At 44.0% G+C, this 22,672-nt stretch overlaps 2 protein-coding genes across 11 annotated transcripts in view; one reads left to right on the top strand and one right to left on the bottom strand.

The window, feature by feature from the left end:
* LYAR (Ly1 antibody reactive) lies at positions 1-19,113 on the bottom strand. Of its 5 annotated transcripts, none has more exons than XM_039540545.1 (9): positions 18,958-19,091; positions 16,959-17,149; positions 14,112-14,226; positions 11,502-11,609; positions 9,542-9,625; positions 3,512-3,929; positions 3,069-3,185; positions 1,058-1,143; positions 1-449 (listed from the first exon to the last, which is right to left on the bottom strand). In XM_039540545.1, the coding sequence occupies exons 2-9, from the start codon at positions 17,078-17,080 to the stop codon at positions 315-317; spliced, it is 1,185 nt and encodes a 394-aa protein (XP_039396479.1). In that variant the 5' UTR covers positions 17,081-17,149; positions 18,958-19,091; the 3' UTR covers positions 1-314. The 5 variants fall into 5 exon arrangements, with proteins under 5 accessions (XP_039396479.1, XP_039396482.1, XP_039396480.1 ...); XM_039540548.1 differs by lacking the exon at positions 18,958-19,091 and adding an exon at positions 18,821-18,838; XM_039540546.1 differs by lacking the exon at positions 18,958-19,091 and adding an exon at positions 18,632-18,782.
* ZBTB49 (zinc finger and BTB domain containing 49) overlaps positions 19,058-22,672 on the top strand; it is a 25,834-nt gene continuing 22,219 nt past the window's right edge. For 2 of the 6 annotated variants that reach the window (XM_039540538.1, XM_039540539.1), the window contains exons 1-2: positions 19,058-19,300; positions 22,026-22,198. In XM_039540538.1, coding sequence (XP_039396472.1) covers positions 19,082-19,300; positions 22,026-22,198 — 392 coding nt within the window. In that variant the 5' untranslated portion in view covers positions 19,058-19,081. Of the gene's footprint in view, positions 19,428-19,503; positions 19,527-20,962; positions 21,129-22,025; positions 22,199-22,672 lie in introns of those variants that run through there. The other 4 variants (XM_039540540.1, XM_039540541.1, XM_039540542.1 and 1 more) reach the window with 4 other exon arrangements.

The raw sequence follows: 22,672 nt of genomic DNA on the forward strand, positions 1-22,672 counted from the left end.
TTCAGTAACATGAAAAGGATTTTAATAGAATAGGCAACAATTTTCCAATGTCTGTTAAACATTCTACCAAAAATATATTTTCTGTAAAATCAAAATTTCTGAAAACATATGCAACCATTCCCAAATTTCAGTTGTACATATAAGTGTAGGGAAGAAAAGGAGGGGGGAATCCAGGAATAGAATTACAGCTAAATTATGCTGTGATACATACTCAGCGTCTACTGAAGTCAGTGAAAGCTGTGTTTGCATACGTGATAGGACAATTTGGACAGTCTGCAATTGTAAAACTTGATCATTATGAAACCACTTATTTTCTATTTCATAAGTTTAACTTTGTCCTTTAAAACCTTGAATTTTGGATTATTGTTCACTTTCTTATTAAATATTACTAGAAGATCCTCTTGTGATTTATGATGTTCACCAGATACTGCATGATATTGGGATAAAACCTACACAAAAAAACAAAAATAAATAAATCATTCCTGTTAACTTGAACTATTTCCACTTCACTTAAACATTCCACATGAAAATGCACACACATTATGTCTCAATTCAATAATATTGCTTAATTAAAATCCAGCAAGAAATCTATTAATACTTACAACTCAAAGCTGAAATTGCAAACTTAAGTACACAGCTACCTCGATATAACGCCACCCGATATAACACGAATTCAGATATAACGCGGTAAAGCAGTGCTCTGGGGGGTAGGGCTGCACACACTGGTGGATCAAAGCAAGTTCAATATAACATGGTTTTCACCTATAACGCGGTAAGATCTTTTGGCTCCCAAGGACAGTTTTATATCGAGGTAGAGGTGGTGTTTTGCTGGATTGGGGGAATCTCCAATTTAAAAATCACAGAATAAACTCCTTAATCAAACATTTTTGAATCTTTTATACGATTTACTAATTAACCAGGTCACATTCAACGGCATATGACTATATACTTAAAGACTTTGTCTATGTAGGATAGTTGTATATTTTCACATAGTTTTCTTTTAAATTACCTATTTTACAAACTAAAAGGGGTTTTAAAAAAAAGAAGACTACTGTACCTTTTTTCTTAGTTTTTTTATTGAAATTTCATTGTTTGGAGCTTGCTTCAGAACAGCTTTGATAGTTCCCTTCCAGTTGAATTTACCTATAATATTGTTAAAAACATAATGGTATTACATTTCTTCTATATTTCTAAGTCATCTTTTCATCACATGTTCTAGCTAAAACTAATTACAGAACCATCCTGGCCTTATTATTGCACCCACAGCAGCATCACCACCCTGGCACAAGGATCAAGCAAGTTGTTCCTCAGGTTAGCTACTGTAATGGGGTGTACAGACCCCATCCTGGCCTGGCAATCAACTGGGAGAATAAAAGAGCTGGGAAGCAGAGGGGCAAGCAAGCTGGAGAAGGAAAGTCCTGCTGGAAAGCTGGTGTGAAGCCACCCAGAGAAGGGATGACTGGATATACAGGCTGTAGAAGCCTATAGAACCTAGGGAGGTAGGAAGCTCAGCACAGCAGGAGGAGTTGCTGAGGCCTGATTCCACCTGCCTGGTTTAAGGATCCTGAGCTGGAACCCAGTGGAGTGGGTGGGCCTGGGTTCCCTTACCAGTCCCTCAGAGACTTAAGAGCCAAAAGAGTTTCCAGATCTGCTGAGGACAGGGACCAGCAAACTCTGCCAGGGTAAAGGAGGAAACCCATAAACCCCAGCAGGACTGAAGCGAACACCCTTCATAGCCCAGAATGGGCCTACCACACAGACTCAGGCCTTGTCTACACTTGAAATGCTACAGCGGCACAGCTACAGCACTTCAGTATAGCCATTACCTATGCCAATGGGAGGGGTTCTCCCATCAGCATAGGTAATCCACCTCCGCAAGAGGCAACAGCTAGATCAATGGCAGAATTCTTCCATTGATCTAGTGCTGTCTACACTGGGGGTTCGGTTGGCTTAACTGTCTCTCCTGGGGTGTGTGTGGGGATTTTTCACACACTGAGCAACACAGTTAACCCACTTAATTTTCTAGAGCCAACCAGGCCGTAGGCAAGAGATGCTGAATGACTGCCCTGCCAGATGAAGCAGATTCTGTGCAATGCTCCGTCTGACCAAAGTGGGTCCTGTTGCATTAGCACACCAGCTCAGCATGAAAGGAAGTACAAATGACAAGACATCATCCTGGGAAAGGGAGAAGCTGAGCCCTTAAAATAAATATATCTACTGGTGAAAAGCATGATCTCAGCTCTTATGTGACACACAAATAGGAAATTGAGGGTTTTCCCTTCTTTTTTTTTTAAGAATAGAAGTGGCAAATTTAACACATAATGCATACTTAGGAAGCCGTTAATTAGTATTACTTCTAAATGTGAAAACTATATCCCCAAATTACATGGGCTCAATAAAAGATTCATTATATACTAGCTAAAAATAAAAATAAGGCCAATTTGTGACCCAGCTATCACGTCATGCGAAGGACTAAGCGGGCGCAAGACATGCCACCTCCTCTTACAATACGGGTAGCCAGCGCAGGGGAGTATGTAGGAACACAAGAGAGCAGCCTCTGTGGGGCTGTTGTTGCCCATTCCTAGAAGGTGGGTGGAAGTGGGTGCTGTGGATAGTGGCCAGCACAGCTGAACAAAACAAATCAGGAGAAAGAGTCTGCACCAGGTATCAGGTTCGCAGAGATTACTTCCCCTGGAACAAGGTATGAAACAGACTGAGGGCTTGTCTTCAACAAAACAGGGAGATTGACACTATTGCAATCGATGCAGCGGGTGTCGATTTAGCGGGTCTAGTGAAGACCCGCTAAATTGACAGCAAAGTGCTATCTGGTTGACTTTGGTGCTCCCCCAGAAAGGTAAGATAAGTTGACCAGAGAGCCTCTCCCAGCGATGCAACATTGTGAAGACAAGCCATTAATCACAATCTGGTTCATGGTCTTCTCCTGAGGCAGCCCTTTGCTCAGAGTTTTGCCCCAAATGAATAGCAGTACTTAATGACTGATTTCACAAGCACATAACTATCTTACTAAAATATATATGTCTAAACTTCTATTTTAAGTTTGAAGATACCTTTATCTACATCCCCAATTTCTTCAGTTTCCATGGCTGCATCCTCACTTTTTTCAGTTTCTGTTGTTGCAGATGTTTTTATATATTTCATTCTTTTTGTTGTGGTGCAAGGTTCTTCTAGACAAGGGGGAGGGGAGAGGGATGAGAGATAAATATGATGAGGAAATATTAAAACATTTAGATTACTAAAAAAAAAACTAAAAAGTTTCTATTCTTGGCATTGGAGTTTGCTGTAAGATTTTTCCTGATTTTGAAATTAAAAAAATTAAAAACATTGTAATGTGATGCAAGTTAAGTTGCTTTGTATACTTTTTTTTTTTAAATTTATAATTTATAGGTGTTAAAGATTCTACCAGAGCAGGTTACTGAGTTTTCAAGATGCCAAAAAGAACAAATAAACAGTCTTCACTAAAATCTGCATGGAATGTGAGCTAGATATATACCTTCTGCATGTTTACGTTTTTGTTTCTTTGTATTTGTTTGTTCTTCTTCATTATGATTACCATTTCCATTTATTTCCACCTGAGCTATATTATTCCTCTCATGCTTTTTCTTCTTCCTTTCTGCATTATTGCTTTTGGAAGTTCCCTCATTTTCATCCTCAGTAGCTTCCTTTTCTTTCTTAGACTTTTTTCCTTTTTTATTTTCAAAGTTCTCTCGTTGGCTTTCTAATTTCATGTCTTTTTTCTCTGTCTTTTTGTTCTTTTGTCTTTCTTCTTTTCGCTCTCTTTTACTCTTTTTCTTCTCCTCAAGTTTATCAGCCGTCATTTCGTTTTCTGTAGACAATGGGTTTACTTCACTTTTTACAGGCTGGCTTCCTACTTTTTGCAATGGTTTCTCTAGTTCTTTTTTGCTTGACCCCTTTTTAAAAAAAGGAAAATATAATATCGTAATAAAAATGTCTTTCACATACTTCATTTGGTAATACCACCCAGATCTACTGCATTATCCATGGGGGTAGAGAGAGAGAAATATGTTCTGAATAAAAATAAATAAATATATCAAACAAAACAATTATTGAGGATAGCATTATTTGGTGGAGATAATGCATCTCAGTTGAAACTAAAGGACATGCCTTACTCTAACTGCCCCATCTGAAATGTTAAAATTTACAACACATGCGTGCTTGTCATTTGTTATTCCACTTAATTTTGGTTTTAGAAGAATGAAGTGGGCATTTGCAAAATATATTAGTTTATTATTTTAGATGTCCCAAAATGATAAACTTAATTTCTTCTTCGAGTGCTTGCTCATACCGATTCCAATTAGGTGTGTGCGCGCGAGCTGCATGCACAATCGTCGGAAGATTTTTATCCTAGCAACACTTGGTGGGTCGGCTGAGGAGCCCCCTGGAGTGGCGCCCTGATGGTGCTGGATATATGCCCCTGCCAACCCAACGCCCCCTCAGTTCCTTCTTACCGCCCATGACGGTTGTTGGAACTGTGGAGCGCGGCTTTGCTGATCTTCACTTCCCTAGCTCTCAGCTCGTTTATACTGTAGATAGTTGTTATAGCGTAGTTGTTAGTAGTTTCTAGTTGTAGCTAATAGTAGTTTTTGTAGTTAGTGTACATAGTGATTGGAGGTAAGGGGCTTCTCCCCTTCCCAGTACCTGGCCCATGCCTAGGTCTCAGCTTCAAACCCTGCTAGGCCTGCTAAGCCGATGCCTACAGGAGACCCCCACGACTCCTGTCTGAAGTGCCTGGGGGAATCCCAACCACCAGATAAGTGCCTCATTCGTAAGGCATTCAAGCCTTGGACAAAAAAAGGAGCGGGGCTTTTGTTTGAAGCAGCTCCTCTTGAAGGCAGCACTTAGCCCGGCCCCGTGCCGAGATGCAGCGCCGTCGGTCCAAAGCGCGCCTCCAGCACCAGATGTCTCTGGCACCGTTATCAGTGCAGCACTGCTCGCTGTCTCCAGGAAGCAGCACAAGCAACCTGCTGCTCCTGTACAGTTGCTGGCACTGCCTGTGCCCCCTTTGGAGCAGCGTCCCATGCTGGACCGTCCTGCGAAGGCTCCAACTCTGGCACCATCGATTCCGGTGCTGCAAGCGCTGTTGAGTCCGGTGCACATAAGCTTCACAGTGAGCACCGTGGTTGAGCTCGGCCTGCCTTCCACCCAGAGACTTTCTCCGTTGCATCGAGCCGGGACAGTCACAAACTTTGGTGCTGCCGGTGCAGGCTGCTCCATCGATAGGGAAGCCCTCCATGATGTACCCTCCATTGCAGAGTGAGAAGGGTCGGCACCGATCTTGGTTGCAGTCCAGGTCATGGTCCCAATGCAGAAGCTGGTCTCCTCCATGGCACCGATCACCATCTCAGCGCCGGTTGTGCTCGCAGCGCTGCTCCACCTCAAGAAGATCTCCTTCCCGATATGATCGGTACTGGTCCAGCTCCCGGCACCGATCCCAGCACCGGTCTCCTTGGAGTCGTTCCCAGCACCGCTCCGCCCATAGATCTGGACCTGGATGAAGACCTACCTCCTGGCCACGATACAACCATTGGTCCCAGTCCAGATTACGGTACCGCTCGAGACCGCGGCACTGATCTCCATCCCTGCGGCGTGGGCTAACAATGCATGACGATCACTCATGCTGGGTTGCACTGGCTCCACCTTGGCCTTCCTACCCCAACTCGAGGTCGTCCCAAGTGGAGAATGGCTACCGCATCCATTACCAAGATGCGGACGATGCTAGCCAATGGCACGATGAGGGGCAGGATTTTGCTCAGGGACCCCCACAATGGTCCTTTTGGACCCCTTGGGCATACCATCAGGCCCAAGGCATCCCATTGGGAGCTTCTCGGTCTGCCCACTCGGAACATCGAATCCCAGAAGCCACTGTCAGTCGCCCCCCACCCGCCCGGGGGCTCAGAGCAACAGCCCTACCCTCAGCTCAGGCCCATGCCCCTAGCATGGAGGACCTAGGGCAGCTGGACCACTTTCCACCTATGCAGAATCGATCACTTTCCACCGTGGGCTATGATCGATTCTGCACTTGATTGACCTTAGTGGCGTCGTTTCTCCTGGGAGTCCAAAATACCTTGGCAGATCGCCTCAGCGGATCCTTTCTGGCTCACGAGTGGTCGATTCGCCCAGACGTTATCCATTCTGTTTTCCGGAAGTGGGGGTTTCCCTACATAGACCTTGTCACCTCTTGCGAGAATTGGAGGTGCCAGGTATTCTGCTCTTTCCAGGGGCGCTCCCCGGGCTCCCTATTGGATGCCTTCCTGATGCTGTGGAAAGACCATCTGCTCTACGCCTTTCCTCCATTCCCGTTGGTCCACAAGGTCCTTCTCAAATTGCAAAGAGAGAAGGCCCGCTTAATCTTGGTTGCCCCAGTGTGGCTCAGGCAACATTGGTACACCACACTCCTCGATCTGTCGGTGACCACACCAATTCCACTCCCATTGTGGCTGGACCTGATCACTCAGGAGCACGGCCAACTGCGTCATCCGGACCAGCAATCCCTCCATCTCACAGCATGGATGCTGCATGGCTAATACTCTGAGCTACGTTGCTCCTGCTCGGTGCAGCATGTTCTCTTGGTTAGCAGAAAGCCCTCTACTAGGTCAACGTATCTGGCTGAGTGGAAGCGTTTCTCCTGCTGGTGTGCCCTGAGCAATACTGCCCCTTTGGAGGTGCCAGTACCTACCATTCTAGATTATCTCTTGTCCTTGAAACAGCAAGGCCTAGCAGTTTCATCCATCAAAGTACACCTAGCAGCAATTTCTGCCTCCCACCCTGGTGAAACTGGGCACTTGGTTTTCTCCAATCCCATGGTCAGCAGGTTCCTCGAGGGATTGGAATGTCTGTACCTGAAAATTCGGCATCCGGCTCCTACGTGGGACCTCAACCTGGTCCTAGCCAGGCTCATGGGTGCCCCGTTCGAGCCGATGGCCACTTGCTCGCTTCTGTACCTTTCCTGGAAAACAGCTTTCCTTGTCGCTATAACCTCGACGAGATGTATGTTGGAACTTTGAGCCTTCATGTCAGACCCACCATATATGGTGTTTCATAAGGACAAGGTACAGCTGCGACCACACTCTTCCTTCCTTCCTAAGGTGGTGTCTGCTATCCATGTCAACCAAGACATCTTCCTTCTGGTCTTCTACCCGAAGCTGCAAGCTTCGATAAGAGCAACAGCTTCATTCCCTAGACGTTCACAGGGCCCTCATCTTTTACATCGAATGAACTAAACCCTTTAGGAGGACGACCCAGCTGTTTACAGCAGTGGCAGACTGGATGGAAGGCCTCCCGGTCTCCTCACAGCACATCTCGTCCTGAATTACATCATGCATCCGTGCGTGCTATGACTTGGCTGGTGTCCCAACTACGCACCTTACTGCCCACTCTACTAGGGCTCAAGCTTTGTCCTCCACCTTCCTGGCTCATGTGCCCATACAGGAGATCTGTAGGGCAGCAACTTGATCAGTACATACCTTTGCTTCCTACTATGTGATAGTGCAGCAGTCCAGGGGTGATGCTGCATTTGGTTCAGCAGTCCTTCACTCCGTGACATCTTACTCTGACCTCACCGCCTAGGTAAGGCTTGGGAGTCACCTAATTGGAATCGATATGAGCAAGCACTTGAAGAAAAGACGGTTACTCACCTTTGTAACTGTTGTTCTTTGCGATGTGTTGCTCATATCCATTCCAAACCCGCCCTCCTTCCCCTCTGTCAGAGTAGCCGGCAAGAAGGAACTAAGGGGGCGTTGGGTCAGCAGGGGCATATATTCGGCGCCATAAGGCCGCCAACTTCAGGGGGCGCCTCAGCTGACCCATCAAGTGTTGCTAGGGTAAAAATCTTTCAATGATTGTGCACACAACGCACGCACATCTAATTGGAATGGATATGAGCAACACATCTTGAAGAACAACAGTTACAAAGGTGAGTAACGGTCTTTTTTTCATTGAAGCAGCAAAATTTCCAGGCAGATGGGAGTGCTGTGAAGCTCAGGCAAACAGCAACAGGGAACATCAGATTAGAACGAGGCAAGTCCAGGCAGAGGGTAGTTCCTAAATTACAATATAATAGTGAATAGGTAAAGATATTTCTCTATGAGAGACAGAAGGTGTTGGCAACAGCTAAGCAAATCAGAATATTAAACAAATTGGGAGCATCCAGCTCACATAGATAAAAGTTTTTTTTTTTTTTTTTAAATGTTGAGAGTTGCTGGTTACAACTCTATAAGCAAGACTGAGTTCCATTTTGCACTTAAAGTAGGGGTAGGCAACCTATGGCACACATGCCAAAAGGTGGCACTCACGCTGCCCAGGTCCTGGCCACTGGTCCAGGGGGCTCTGCATTTTAATTTCATTTTAAATAAGGTTTTTAAAAATGTTTAAGAAGCTTCATTTACTTTACATACAATAGTTTAGTTATATATTATAGACTTATCGAAAGAGACCTTCTAAAAAAGGTTAAAATGTATTACTGGCACACGAAACCTTAAATTAGAGTGAATAACTGAAAACTCGGCACACCACATCTGAAAGGTTGCTGATCCCTGATTTAAAGCATGGATTCACCGTTGCGTTTTGTATGAGGACACGAGCACACACTCTCCAAATTTACAGCATTTGCACTTTGAGTAACAAACTTCTTACTGCTCTGCAGTGAGGCCAAAAAGGGAGAAAGAAAAAAAAATGAGTATCTGGGACCACAAACAGTAAAAATGCCTTAAATCGTACTCTGACAGTTATTGCATGACATCACTACAGGGCAGAGTTAGAGTTGCTTGGCTGTCTTAACGGTGCATTTCTTAATATGTTTGGATTTTTTTAAGTGTAACCTTAACTCTGAATTTCCTAGGTTTAGAACACTTGACTGGGGGACAGTTGAGACATACCTATGATGTTTTACCCTTAATTTATTGATATTCTTAACCTTAAATTTATCTTAATGAAGCTGTGCCTCTAGGAAAAGAATGATTAATCTTAAAATGCATTAGATAACATTTATATTTAATAGAACTATTCTTTTTCAATAGAAAAATCCAAATTTTAAAATTGCACTTATAAAATGAGTTAATAGAACACTCCAATGGGTGGGTAAATGAAACAATATACATACTTTCAGTTACAATGGAAAAAAGATGTGCAAAAATATTACTGGACACAGATGTCCGATTGGAGTAGTAATGATCTGAAAGTGGATTTTCTGTTCCTTATTAGAAAAAGCAATCTGGGATAAGAAGTTTACACATACCTTCCTATTACCATGATGCAATCACTGCCTATAGCTTACCTTCAGAGGTTGTCGTGCATATCCCAGCTATGCTGTATCAGCAATACATTGCACCATAGATTAGCAAAAGTTTAGTCTCATGTACTCTCCATATTTTCTTTGGACACCAGGAATGACTCTTCACTAATATACAGTACTTAGTGTCTCCAATAGGAGTCTTGAAGGTTCTCCACCCTGTTGCCCTATTGTTGTATTCTTACTGAAAGATTCTGTGGCTTTGATTTGACTTACGTTGCTGGTTGCTTCAGAAAAGATATCCCACACCTGGTCTTGCAGAGCACTATTGTCAACATTAAAGCTGTTCACCATCCAATTCTGTGCAGAAAAAGAATAGTAGAAATGAGAAGTGACAGGCATTCAATTTTAACTTTTTAACCCTATGTAGGATAAAGTATAAAATTAAAGAATTAAAATTAACTGAAGTTTGGTTAAGGAAATATGTGTGTGTTGTAAAGAAAGGCCATGACTAGCATGTTAGAAGAAATAACTCATTATTTTGAAGCCTAAGGCCAAAAGGAATAAAGTAGGGAGAATGTATGGTTTAAAGAATAACTAACTGGATAAGTGCAAAGGTGGCCTCTGACTGATAGGGGTGACTGCAGATGATTAAAAATAAAAAAACCTAAAGACTATCTTAAAGTGAGCCAACACAGCCCTTTCCCAACCCACACACCAGTGTGAACCCAGGTGCAATGAGAACCCCGCCCCTCCCCCCAAAAAAACACACTGTTGGACAGCAAGGAGGGCAAGAAAGAAGATGTAAATCTTATCTGGATTAAAACTAGAAATATGGGTGAATTATCTCCAATTAGTTTTTAGCTGAAGTCAGTAAATGGCAATGACATTTGTTAAAGAGTTGATTTTTTTTATACCCTTTAAGGGTTCATTGCCAATACCTGCCTATGCTGGAGCCGACCAATATGGACAGGTGAGCACACTCCAAGGTCATTTCCTTAGTTTGTCACAGATTATTAAAATGCAAATAAGTTTCACATGCATCTGTTTAGAAGATTGTTGGAGCTGTCTCAGGAGTTCCTGCTGCAGAGGAAAGTACAGCAGGAAGTTTCTTTTGATATTCTGAGAAATCAGCAGAAGCAGATTTTTTTTTTTTTTAAAAAGGGCTTTAATGCTGTGGCCATAAAGGTTTCCTCATTGCAACGTACTATTTCATTTGTCCCAGGAAAGGACTACTGAAGTGACATTGCACGGTTCAAGTTTTTGATCTCTATAGCTTTGGTATATTACGTTGCAATCTTCCCAGACAATACCATTCACTCCACCTGAAATCACTGGTTCCTCAGAAAGCTACTTGAATGTTCACCTCTGCTGTGGTAGCTCAAGAAGTTTCACCACAGCTCCTGTTTCCTGAACCTGAATATACGTATTGTCCATTATCAGCCACACAAACTGAGGCATGGAGTAGGAGAAACATGCTCGCTTATCCCAGACATGTCTGTTATTCTTTATGGATGCTATATAAAATATCCACAAAAAAGAACAGGAGTACTTGTGGCATCTTAGAGACTAACACATTTATTTCTGCATAAGCTTTCGTGGGCTACAGCTCACTCCTTTGGATGCACAGAATGGAACACACAGAAGATATTTATACATACAGAGAACATGAAAAGGTGGAAGTACGCATACCAACTGTAAGAGTCTAATCAATTAAGATGAGCTATCAGCAGAAGAAAAAAAATAGTTGTCTAGTGGCAGCTCAATAAGGTGTCATTTGGAGGAATACAAATTAGAGCCCTGAACGGCAATGAAGGTTTCTGGAAGGAGCAATGTCTAGCAGAAAGATCACTGCAATGTTCTGAGGTGTTTTGGGGAATGTGTAAGTTGGCAGAAACAGCAAATGGAGAAATATTAAAGTGTGTGGTTTGAGGGGAGAGACTTACAGAGGGGGAATTTGCACTTATAGGGCTCCAAACCCAACAAATTATCCAACATGTCTGACTAATAATAATTTATATAAAAATTACATAAACAGAAGGCCTTTCATCCAAAGATCAATGCTCTATAAATATTAAGTAAGTCTCAGGCAGACAGTTATTCTCCCCTACCTGCCAATTATACAGATGTACAGACAGGTTAAGCAACTTGTCTCAGGTAACAAGATAGTGGCACATATGAGCGTATAATCCATTAGTCCTAATTTCAAATCCACTACTTGTCTCTAAAATCATACCTGAAATTTGACCTTTTTTCTTGGAATATTGTCATAGGTGTGCATTTGCTCCAAGATGTTTCTCACTTTGGGGCTAATGTTTGGCTTCTTTATTACTTCATGAATCTTCTGCAAGAAAGAAACCAAATAACTTGTCAAAGGAGCACTGAGTTAACTAGCAAAGTCAGATGCAAGATGCGATCAGAAATACAGAGTACCTTGAATAACATCTGCAAACCATTTAGCGTACAGTCTAGTATTTGCCATCTTTATATTTAGACAGATTATACAGCCAATTCTGAAAATGCTATAGTATTACAAAAAGTGCACGAGAAACACCAATTCTTGAGTTTTTTGTTCTAAAATTCACTGGGAAAAAACCCCACAGAAAGTGATATGAATCATTTACACACTTTACAGCTAAGCTGAAACATGACTGATGCACTAAGTTTGAAAAATGAAATTCAGAAATAGCCCGGCCAAGGTAAGCTATTCCACTACTTGTATACTAAATGTACATACTATATAGCTCATCTTCGCTTTCAGATCATGCGCTGGTAAAAAGGCGGGGGGGGGGAGGACCACCTAGCTCAGCTGTGATCTCAAATATGCTACTTGTCCTACTTTTAGATAACACTGGAGAACTTTGTTACACTAAAGTTTGGTTATACCCTGTGAGTTGTACTAGAAGAGAATGCCAGCTGGATGTCTCTTCATAAAGCACTCCAGAATGTCACAGCCTTTTAAAAGAAGGGGAGCAGTTGTCTTTGACAAACCTGCACAGTGGGTTTCCAAATTAAAAGCATAACCAATAGACACTGGACAGTTTACAGGTTCCCCTCCCTCCCCCCAAAGGTTTTGTGCATCTCTCAGGACCACCAGATAAATGGGGAGGCACTGTAAAACTATCCTACTTTTTTGGTAACTTAAATAGTAAGTACTTTTTACAAATCTAGTGCCCGTCTTCAAGCCACCATCCACTACAAATTCAGGCCCTGTTCTAACTATTCACTCAAATACACAAATAACTTCAAGGATATCTGTAATCCCATTCAAATCAATGGGATTATTTAAATACTTAAAGTTACATACTGGTTTCAGTGCTCTGCAGGATAGCGGCTTTAAGGCTTGTCTACACAAACACTTAGTTTGCAACAAATCATGTATTATTAATCGATTAGAGTTCTTTGAAGGGGTCACCAAACATGTGGACAAGGGGGATCCAGTGGATATAGTGTACTTAGATTTCCAGAAATCCTTTGACAAGGTCCCTCACCAAAGGCTGTTAGGTAAATTAAGCTGTCATGGGATAAAAGGGAAAGTCCTTTCATGGACTGAGAACTGGTTAAAAGACAGGGAACAAAGGGTAGGAATTAATGGTCAATTCTCAGTATGGAGAGGGGTAATTAGTGGTGTTCCCCAAGGGTCAGTCCTAGGACCAATCCTATTCAATTTATTCATAAAATGATTTGGAGAAGGGGGTAAACAGTGAGGTGGCAAAGTTTACAGATGATACTAAACTGCTCAAGATAGTTAAGACCAAAGCAGACTGTGACAAACTTCAAAAAGATCTCACAAAACTAAGTGATTGGGCAACAAAATGGCAAATGAAATTTAATGTGGATAAATGTAAAGTAATGCGCACTGGAAAAAATAACCCCAACTATACATACAATATGATGGGGGCTAATTTAGCTACACGCAGTGTGCAGAGGCAGTCAAAAAAGCAAAAAGCAAACAGGACGTTAGGAATCATTAAAAAGGGGATAGAGAATAAGACTGAGAATATATGTGGGCGTATAAATAAAATATACGCCCACATCTCGAATACTGGGTACAGATGTGGTCTCCTCACCTCAAAAGAGAGATACTAGCACTAGAAAAGGTGCAGAAAAAGGACAACTAAAATGATTACGGGTTTGGAGAGGGTCCCATATGAGGAAAGATTAAAGAGGCTAGGACTCTTCAGCTTGGAAAAGAGGAGACAAGGGGGGGATATTATAGAGGTATATAAAATCATGAGTGATGTGGAGAAAGTGGATAAGGAAAAGTTATTTACTTATTCCCAGAATACAAGAACTAGGGGTCACCAAATGAAATTAATAGGCAGCAGGTTTAAAACAAATAAAAGGAAGTTCTTCTTCGCACAGTCAACTTGTGGAACTCCTTACCTGAGGAGATAGTGAACCTAACAGGCAATGATCAAGTGATCTCTCTCCTGCCATCCATCTCCACCCTCTGACAAACAGAGGCTAGGGACACCATTCCTTACCCATCCTGGCTAATAGCCATTAATGGACTTCATTTCATTTGGTGACCCCTAGTTCTTGTATTATGGGAATAAGTAAATAACTTTTCCTTATCCACTTTCTCCACATCACTCATGATTTTATATACCTCTATCATAATCCCCCCCTTAGTATCCTCTTCTCCAAGATGTTAAGAGTGTCAGGCTTGTCTGCTCTTCTCTTCAGGCCATTTTTCGGAACATGCATTGCTATTTACAATAAAACATCTGTACGTTTATTTTCCCAATATGAATTAGTATTTATGTTTTTAGTATACAAGGTTTTCTGAAATAAAGTTATCAGAAAGAAAAGAACATTAAATATATATTTTTAAAAGTGTTACCTGGATCCACTCCTGTTGTTTAACATCTCCTTTGTTAGCTTTGGCTTCATAACCCTTGCCACCATATTTCTGATCTTCACTTATACATTTCACATGGCTCTTATAATCATCACCCCTTAAATATTAATAAGCCACACTTAAAATCTGTAAACTGTGTTCCATTTCAATTAACAAAACTAGTAACAGATCAGTCAGTCTCTCAAACAAGGCAACCTTCATAAGCAGGGAAACTTGAGTTGTAGTTGTACAATACAAATGTATCTGCCAATACTATGAACGCTTACAAATGTGTACACTTCTGCTTGTGTTAGTGGCCCCATTGAAGTCAGTGGAACTATTCACATGAGTAAAGTAAAGTACGTGCATATTTGAGGATTGCTTGAATTCCTGCCAGTCTAGGGCCTGATAAATATCACTTGACTTCAATGGATGTTAAGATTTGCAAAGAATGCAGAATTAGGTCTTCAATAAATATAAACATATAAAGTAGTATACATATAACAATTTATATATGTAATTGTAGATGTAACATTTATCTGTGCTCATATTGTGGAAAAGCTCTTCGGCAGAGTTTAAAAATCATTTATAGAGCACCACTCACCGCTCAAATCTAAGGTAGCTATATGGCTCCCATTACCATAGTATCCAAGTGCCTCACAATCTTTAATGTATTAATCTTCACAACACCCTTGTGAGGTTGTGATGTACTATTTATCTTTGTTTTACAGATTGGGAACAGAGATGGGCTAAGTGACTTGGCCAAATTTACATAGGAAGTCTGGAGCAGCAAGTGAGACCTGGCTTCAGTTCAAGTCCTAGGTTAATGCCCTAACCACTGGACCATTCTTCCCCTTCAGCAAAGTGGAATGGGGCCTGACTTCTGTAGCAGATACTAGTGCTAAAATGGAAAAAAACAGATACACTTCTAAAACAAACTTGTTCCTGGATTTACAGATTGTTTACCAAGTTCTGTCTAGGGACATGTTTCTGATCAAGTTATTTATACACTTCTACCTTGATAGAATGCTGTCCTCGGGAGCCAAAAAAATCTTATCGCATTATAGGTGAAACTGCGTTATATTGAACTTGCTTTGATCCACAGGAGCACTGCTTTACCATGTTATATCTGAATTTGTGTCGCGTTATATCGAGGTAGAGGTGTAACTGAAAAATAGGACTGATAATGGAAAAGCTAATCCTACCCACTAGAGAGCCTACTGGTCTGTACCTACAATTATTTTAATTTCCTTTTAATTTAGATAAAACTGAATTTCTATTTTTACAATTGGGAAGGCAGACTGTAGTGGGGCTTTTTTGAAGGATCTGGGTAATTATAGACAGAGCTGTTGCAAATTTGGCAAAAAGTATTCCACAGTCACACTGATTCTGCAACAATCAGCAACATTTTTGCCATAATCAAAAGCTCAAAGTACTATAATTCATAGCTGCAAAGAGTAACAATGGTAACTTTGATGTTTACACCATATAACAGGGATTGAAAAGTTCTAGTGGGCACCTTCATGCCGTAACACTTAAGTTACTAACAAAAGGAAAGCAAACAAAGAATACCAAAGATGAGGGAGCAACAATGATAAGTAACCCACTTCAATCTGCAGAGAAGTGCAGAGTGCTATTCTCTCCCTTCCAAACCCCTTTCCCCACAATTAGAACCTGTTGCTGCTTATATGTTTTTAGCATAATTTCTTGTCAGTTTCGTGGCTGCACCCAAGGCTCTGAAGAGCAACTGTGAAATTAATCTTCTCACTCTGCTACTACTTTGGAGAAGCTATGCAGTAGAACCAATGGAATGGCCTACCACAGTGGTTTTCAAACTTTTTTTCTGGTGACCCAGCTGAAGAAAATTCCTGTTGCTCGCGACCCAACAGAGCTGGGGATGAGGGGTTTGGTATGTGGGAGGGGCTCAAGGCTGGGGCAGAGGACTGGGGTGCAGCGTGGGGCCAGGGATGATTGGTTTGATGTGCAGGAGGGGGCTCCAGGTTGGGGGAAGCAGGCGGTTCAGGGGTGGGGCAGTGGTTTGGGGAGGGGGAATGTCAGGGCTCTGGGTACTGACTCTGGAGTGGAGCCAGGGATGAGGGGTTTGGGGTGCAGGATGGGGATCTGGGTTGGGGGGGCTCAGGGCTTGGGACTGGGGTGCAGGCTTACCTTGGGCAGCTACTGGTCAGCGGTGCAGCAGGGTACTAAGGCAGGCTTCCTGCCTGTCCTGGCACTGCGGACTGCGCTGTGCCCCAGAAGCGGCCTGCAGCAAGTCCAGCTCTTAGGTGGAGATATGCGAGTGGCTCCGCATGACTCTCGCCCACAGGCACTGCCCCCTCCCAGTGCAGAGCCAGTGCTCAGGGCAGGGGCAGCGCTTGGAGCCCCATGGCCCCCCTGCCTAGGAGCTGGACCTGCTGCTGGCTGCTTCCAGGGTGCAGTGCGGTGTCAGAACAGGTATGGACTAGCCTGCCTTAGCCGGGCAGCACCACCAATGGGACTTTAAACGGCCAGGTTGGCAGTGCTGACCAGAGCTGCCGCAACCCAGTGCTTTACATTCCGTGACCCAGTACTGGGTCGTGACCCAGTACTGGGTCGCAACCCACCATTTTAAAAATCACTGGTCTACCAACTGCCAACTCAGGACAGCACATGTTTTAATTCACACTTGAAAGGGTATTTGCACAACTTGACAGCCAGAGTTGACAGTTTGGGGTTTTTTTTGGTTTTAAATGAAACCCTGAATACCTCACAAAATAATTTAACTCCAACATTTCCTAGGAAGCTTTTCTATGGTCACTGCTGAGTGTGCAAGTTTGTCTGTCAAGCTTTACTACACAAACGTCGTTGACATACCAGAAATCTTTGCCACAATCCATGCAAGAAAGGCACTGGCAGTTTCTGCAAATGTTTACATGTTTTTCAACTTGCCCTTTCTTCACAGATTCTCCACATGCACTGCAGGTAAAAACTACCATTTTGGTGAAGTGATCAAAATAGTTTCTTCTCAAAAGGTGCTTACAACTGCTTCTTTTTCAAATTGAAATCTACAAAAAAATATGCAATTCATGTTATAACTCTGAAAAAGCATGTGAATTATATTTAAGAAAAATGTAAGCAACCCACACAAATTAAGTGCACGTGGATCAATCTACCAAACAAACAGACTTAAATGTGAACAAGATTCACAAGTTAACTGTGCTTCTATGTAACATTCATTTTTAATTGCAAAAATATCTCTGTATATACAACTCAAACAATTATTCTGATGTTTTTAACTAGAAAACTGCATGTCACAAACTTAGATTACCTCTGATTCCTGCCTTTCCTTCCCTCCTCACATTAAAGAGCTTGCCAAATGTTGCTGTTCTCTCTTTATAACATTTCTGAAATATGCCCTTCTTTGTCTCTGCTGCCACAATCCTGGTTCAGACACCATGGTATTGTCTCACACCTGGATTAATTTAATCTCCTCCATTCTGAACAGCAGAGAGTCACAGACCCTATTCTATGCAACTTTGTAGTGTTAAAAACAATCTTCTCCTGGCACTTTGACTACATCATGGCTTTCTGGTGTTATCAGGGATTCCTGGTCACATTTTGCATAAAGATCAAACTCTTTTCACTCAAAAAGTAAGGCTTTATCTCTCTGCCTGTAGAGCCATCCCTTGCTCGCCACCTCACTTTTCTTATTTTAGTTCTCCTTTTGTTTCTCCTCCCAGTCTTGCCTTCATGCCTTTTTTAAAACCCGCTCCCACATTTGGCTCTCACTAAGGGGTATCTCATGCCAGGCATCCTTGGTCTTCTTCAGATCCCCTTGTAGAACCCATTTTTTGGGCTTAGGGCAGATCTATGCCACAGCAGCACAGCTACCGTGCTGCAGCATTGATGCTTCCTACATCAACACAAACAGTTTTTCAATGTAGTTAACTCACCTCTCTTAAGAGGTGGTAGCTAGATCAAGGGAAGCCTGTTGACCTAGCTGCATCTACACTGTGGGTTAAGGTTGACCTACTGCAGCATTCAGGGCACAAAACTTTTCACACCTTGAGGACAGCTGTGCACTACAGCCTGAATCGATACAATTTACATCATTCAGCAGTGTGAGGAGCTCCGCTCCAGCGGTGCAGCTTTCACACTGTCCACACCGGTGCTACCTTGGCAGGAGACACTCTCCCATCTATGTACCTCCCGCTTCTTGCGGAGGCGGCGTCACGATGCTGACGGAAGAATCTCTCCATCGCTGCTGCGGCGCCTGCATAGCACCGTGGCGTAGACTTGCCCTGAGGTACCTAGGCCAGCCTGTTTCAAGCCTACCCCAGGCCTTGCTCTGAGCGTTACCGCCGGCTACCTGCTCCTCGCCGCATGCTACGGGGCGCAGCTCCAGCCGCGCCACCACGGCCGGCTACTGTACTCACTGGGACGCTCCTCTCCTCCCCTCCCCCCGCCGGCCGCGTTAGCCTGGCGTTCCCGCCCTCGGGCTGGGGGCTCTATGGGGCAGGGCCGGTCGCTGAGGGCCCGGCACAAACCTCCCGTCCGGGATCCATCGTACGGCGCAGGGGGGAAAGAGTGAGCGGGTCACGGCAGAGCGCGCCGCGAGCGGACAACAGGCGCGTCTCCCAGGCCCTGCCATGATCCCCCCTCCGACGGAGGGCTCCCCCGGAGCGCCACAGAGCCCGCCACACCCTCGCAGGCGGGGCTCGGCCTGCTCCACCCGCCTTCCATGCGGAGAGGCCCCGGCCTGACGCGGTGCTCGCAGCTGCTTCCCATGCCCGGGAAGCACCCCTCAGACCGCGGCCTAGGAGCCTGCGGCGCTCCGAACCGTGCCGGCCCGAGCGCGTCCCCCTCCACTCACTTTAAATGCTGCGCCACCGCCTCCAACGGCCAATCCCGCACCCGGCACGTGCTGCCACCCGGCCGCCGCGGAGCGAGAGGTACCGCTCGGCCCCAACTGCGCCTGCGCTCCGGATGGTGTCACCATGTTCCCCTTCCCCTGCTGCACGTGGGCCTCGGTGTCCCCACTACCGTCTTCCCTCCCGGCTCGCGTGCCACCGCGAGTCCGCCCCCCCGTCCCTCTGCGGGGAAGCGGAAGTGCCTCCACCGGAAGTGCCGGGAGGGGACTGGAGGGTAGTGGCCCGATCGGGATCCGGCCGGCATGGGGCGGCCGCGGTGATGGAGGAGAGAAGGCGCCGGAGCCGGTAGGAAGGTTAGGAGAGAGGAGACCTGAGAGCGGCCCCCAAGGGAAAGGAGCAGATCCCCGCCCTCCAGTGCTGGGAGCCCCGCTCCGGTACCGGGGCCAGGCCCCGCCCGGCCTCACTCTTCAGGGTCAGTGATTCGGCAGTTAGCACCTGGAGTCTGCCTCTGCCCGCTGGAGCAGCCTCCCCCTGCCCCTGTGTTATACCTGTAGCTGGGGGCAATATTGGGGTCAGTATAACCCCCTCCCGCACCCTCCGGTATGGCACCAGCCCCCTATGTTATATCTGTAACTAGGACTGACCGGGGGGGGGGGATTATGACCCCTATGTATTCCTTGTCTCACTCCCCAATCTTAAACCAGCCCTACCCCCCCCATCTGTAACTAGGGCTGACGTGGGGAATAGTATAACCCCTGTACGTTCCCTCCTCCGTCCCTAACATTACATCAGTCCCTCACGTTATATCTGTAACTAGGGCTGACTTGTGGGTATACAGCATGTGTATATTTTGTTGTCAGTCTAATGTTAGTGGGCAAACTTCCTCCATGTTATACCTGTGGTGAGGGCTAATGTGACCCCATGCGTGTCCCCGCTCCTCCACCCTTCAACATTAGACCACACCCCCCACACTCATGTTAGCCCAGTAAGTAGGGTTAACCTGGGGATTAGCACAACCAGCACTGCATATCTCGACCTCACTCACTAACATTAGACAAGTGACATCTTTCCCCTTATAGTATGCTTGTAGCTAGGGGTAATGTTGAGGTTAGCATAAACCTTGTATATCCTCCTCCCCACACCCACTAACATTAGACCAGACCCGCCTTCACTTCTACACACTCATGTTAACCTTGTAGCTAGTGCTGAAGTGGGAATTCACATAATGATAGTGACCCTCTTAGGTTCCTTATCTGCTAACATTGGAGCAAACCCTTTCCCTGTCTGCCTTCCCCTGTGTTACACCTGAGGTTGTTTCCTTCCACGTTCAGACTTCATGGACACTTTTACTGAACATTTAAAAGAAAAACAAAGAGCCAAGTGTGCTGCTGAAATTATTCCTGATAAGGCAGTGGCTTGTAGCACCTTTAGGGGAGTGAGGCACTTGCGCGTACTGTCCTTAAAACGCACCAAGGTCACACATTGCTTTAATAAACTATAAGATCCTTTGGAGCAGGGAGAGGTTTTAGGGACTATTATAGGCTTAAGGGGTTTTCAGTGAACCATTTGTAAGTTTTAGTGACTTGGTGAATCTCTGATAGGAATTTTAACAAAAGGTGCAATGAAATAATTCCTCTTAATATCACAGACGTGGCCAAACCGCATCTCTTTTACAGTTAAAGTGCTGCTTGTGTAGCCCCTCATGCCATCCCTCTTTCTCTGCCTACCAGATTGGGGGAGAGGGGGCGCTCGGGGTTTCTGCCCTTTGGTGGGGTTAGCAGCTTTTGCCCAACACGGAGGGGGGTGTAGGGGCTTCAGCCCTTATTGGAAAAACCTGGTAGGTGCCTCCCAGGGTTGAAGGCTTCAGCCCTCTGAGGCACACCTGGTGGGGCTGGAGGCTTCAGAAGGAGCGGGACTGAACCCCTGAGCTCTGGGAGGTGCTTACCATGGGGCTAAAGCTCTGACCCCCTCCCCTCCCCGCATGGCAGAAGACCCTAGCCCCACCACTCTGCTGCAGGGCTGTAGCCCTGAGCCCCAGCAGGCGTGTCCATCTCTCAAACTTCTGGGGATTATTGTATGTGGCTCGGAGGGTCAGTAATTTTGGCCATCCCTGTAATAGCAGATGAGAAGCTGCATATAATTAGGATGCGTTAAAAGGAGACATGTCAAAAAGGTACTACCGAGAGCGTGATGGATAACTAATTTAATTGTAGCGCATATGCAGATTTCTTTTGGTGGGTGACCCAATTAATTTTCACTGCTAGATCCAGTAATGAAGAGAAGCCCATAAAAGATTGGATTCTTTCTCCTCTCCTACTTTTAAAGCATGTGAAAGAGGGAGATTCCCTCTCCTTTCCCGTGGGCAAAAATTAAGTTAAAGCATATGTTATATACAGTTGTTCATTTGGGAACAAATGTTAGATGTTTTCTGTTTCAGGTCACTCTTGTGAACAGCTTGAAGAGACTTTAAATATGATGTAAACTTTTTTTCCAGTACAAATGAGAGTCCTGAATTTCTCTAATACTGTTATATTGTACTTATCTGAGAACTATAAGTGAAATGTGCTCAATGCTCTAGCAATGAGCATGATATAAATATGTTTAGTCTTTCCAGGATTTTCTCTTCTGTGTTTAGAGAATTAAGAAACTGAGTTTTTCCAATACAAAATGCCTACTTCCTGTTAAGTTTGTGGATGTTCTGTGTTCTGCTTGCTAAAGCCTAATACATATTTAAGTGAATAAGGAAAATGTATGGTTACAAAGTTCAGTTTATTTGTGGCATCTCCATTACTAGATGTTTGTGCAAAATCTCATTGTAATAGAAAATATTGACTTTAATAAAACTTTCTGTGTCTGTACTGCTAAAGCCATTAATCACCAAAGGTTTTTTCATTTATCTTTAAATGGCCCAAATATTGTTAGACATCTACATTAGCTCTGTTTCCCTAGCGAGGTAGGGAAAATAGTAGTAAGACATTAAGAATTAATGTCATTTTAAATTTGTTCTGCAAATACAATATTTAATTTAAAACTTAATTCCAAGAGTATTTTTTATCTTATTGTATTGTAGGTAATCAACTGGTATTCTAGCATGGACACTGTTGCTAGCCATAGTTGTCATCTTCTCCAGCAGCTACATGAACAGCGCATTCAAGGCCTTCTCTGTGACTGCATGTTGGTAGTAAAAGGCGTGTGCTTCAAAGCACATAAAAATGTATTAGCTGCTTTCAGTCAGTATTTCAGGTATGTGGTTGGGAAAATATTTTTATTGAATAAACAGGATACTATATAACTGATGTCTTAATCTCTGAGGAGAGAATTTTTATGCTAGTTACAAAGTAGTAATGCCTAATCACAGGCTGGAATTAAAAATGATGAGGACCTTGGATCACTTGTCCAGAGATAATCTATATCTCACATTTGGTCTAATTAGAAAATATGGTCTGCCTAATTTATTTTGTAATTGTACATATTTAGCCAGTAAGCTCTTTGAGATCCTCTCTTCATTACATACTTACGGTGCCTAGCACGGTGGGGCCCCAGTCTCTCGTTAGAGGCTGTTGCCAATCCTGCAGTACGAATAAATAGTAATAGTAATGCACACTCCTTCATAAGAACGGCCATACTGAGTAAGACCAAAGGTCCATCTGTCAGGGACTCAAACCCCAACAGCGAAGTTCGTTGTCTGACCGCAGAGAGACAGGCAACACCAGCAAG

The sequence above is a fragment of the Mauremys reevesii genome, linkage group 5, assembly GCF_016161935.1.
Source record: "Mauremys reevesii isolate NIE-2019 linkage group 5, ASM1616193v1, whole genome shotgun sequence".
NCBI classification, from domain to species: Eukaryota; Metazoa; Chordata; order Testudines; family Geoemydidae; genus Mauremys; species Mauremys reevesii.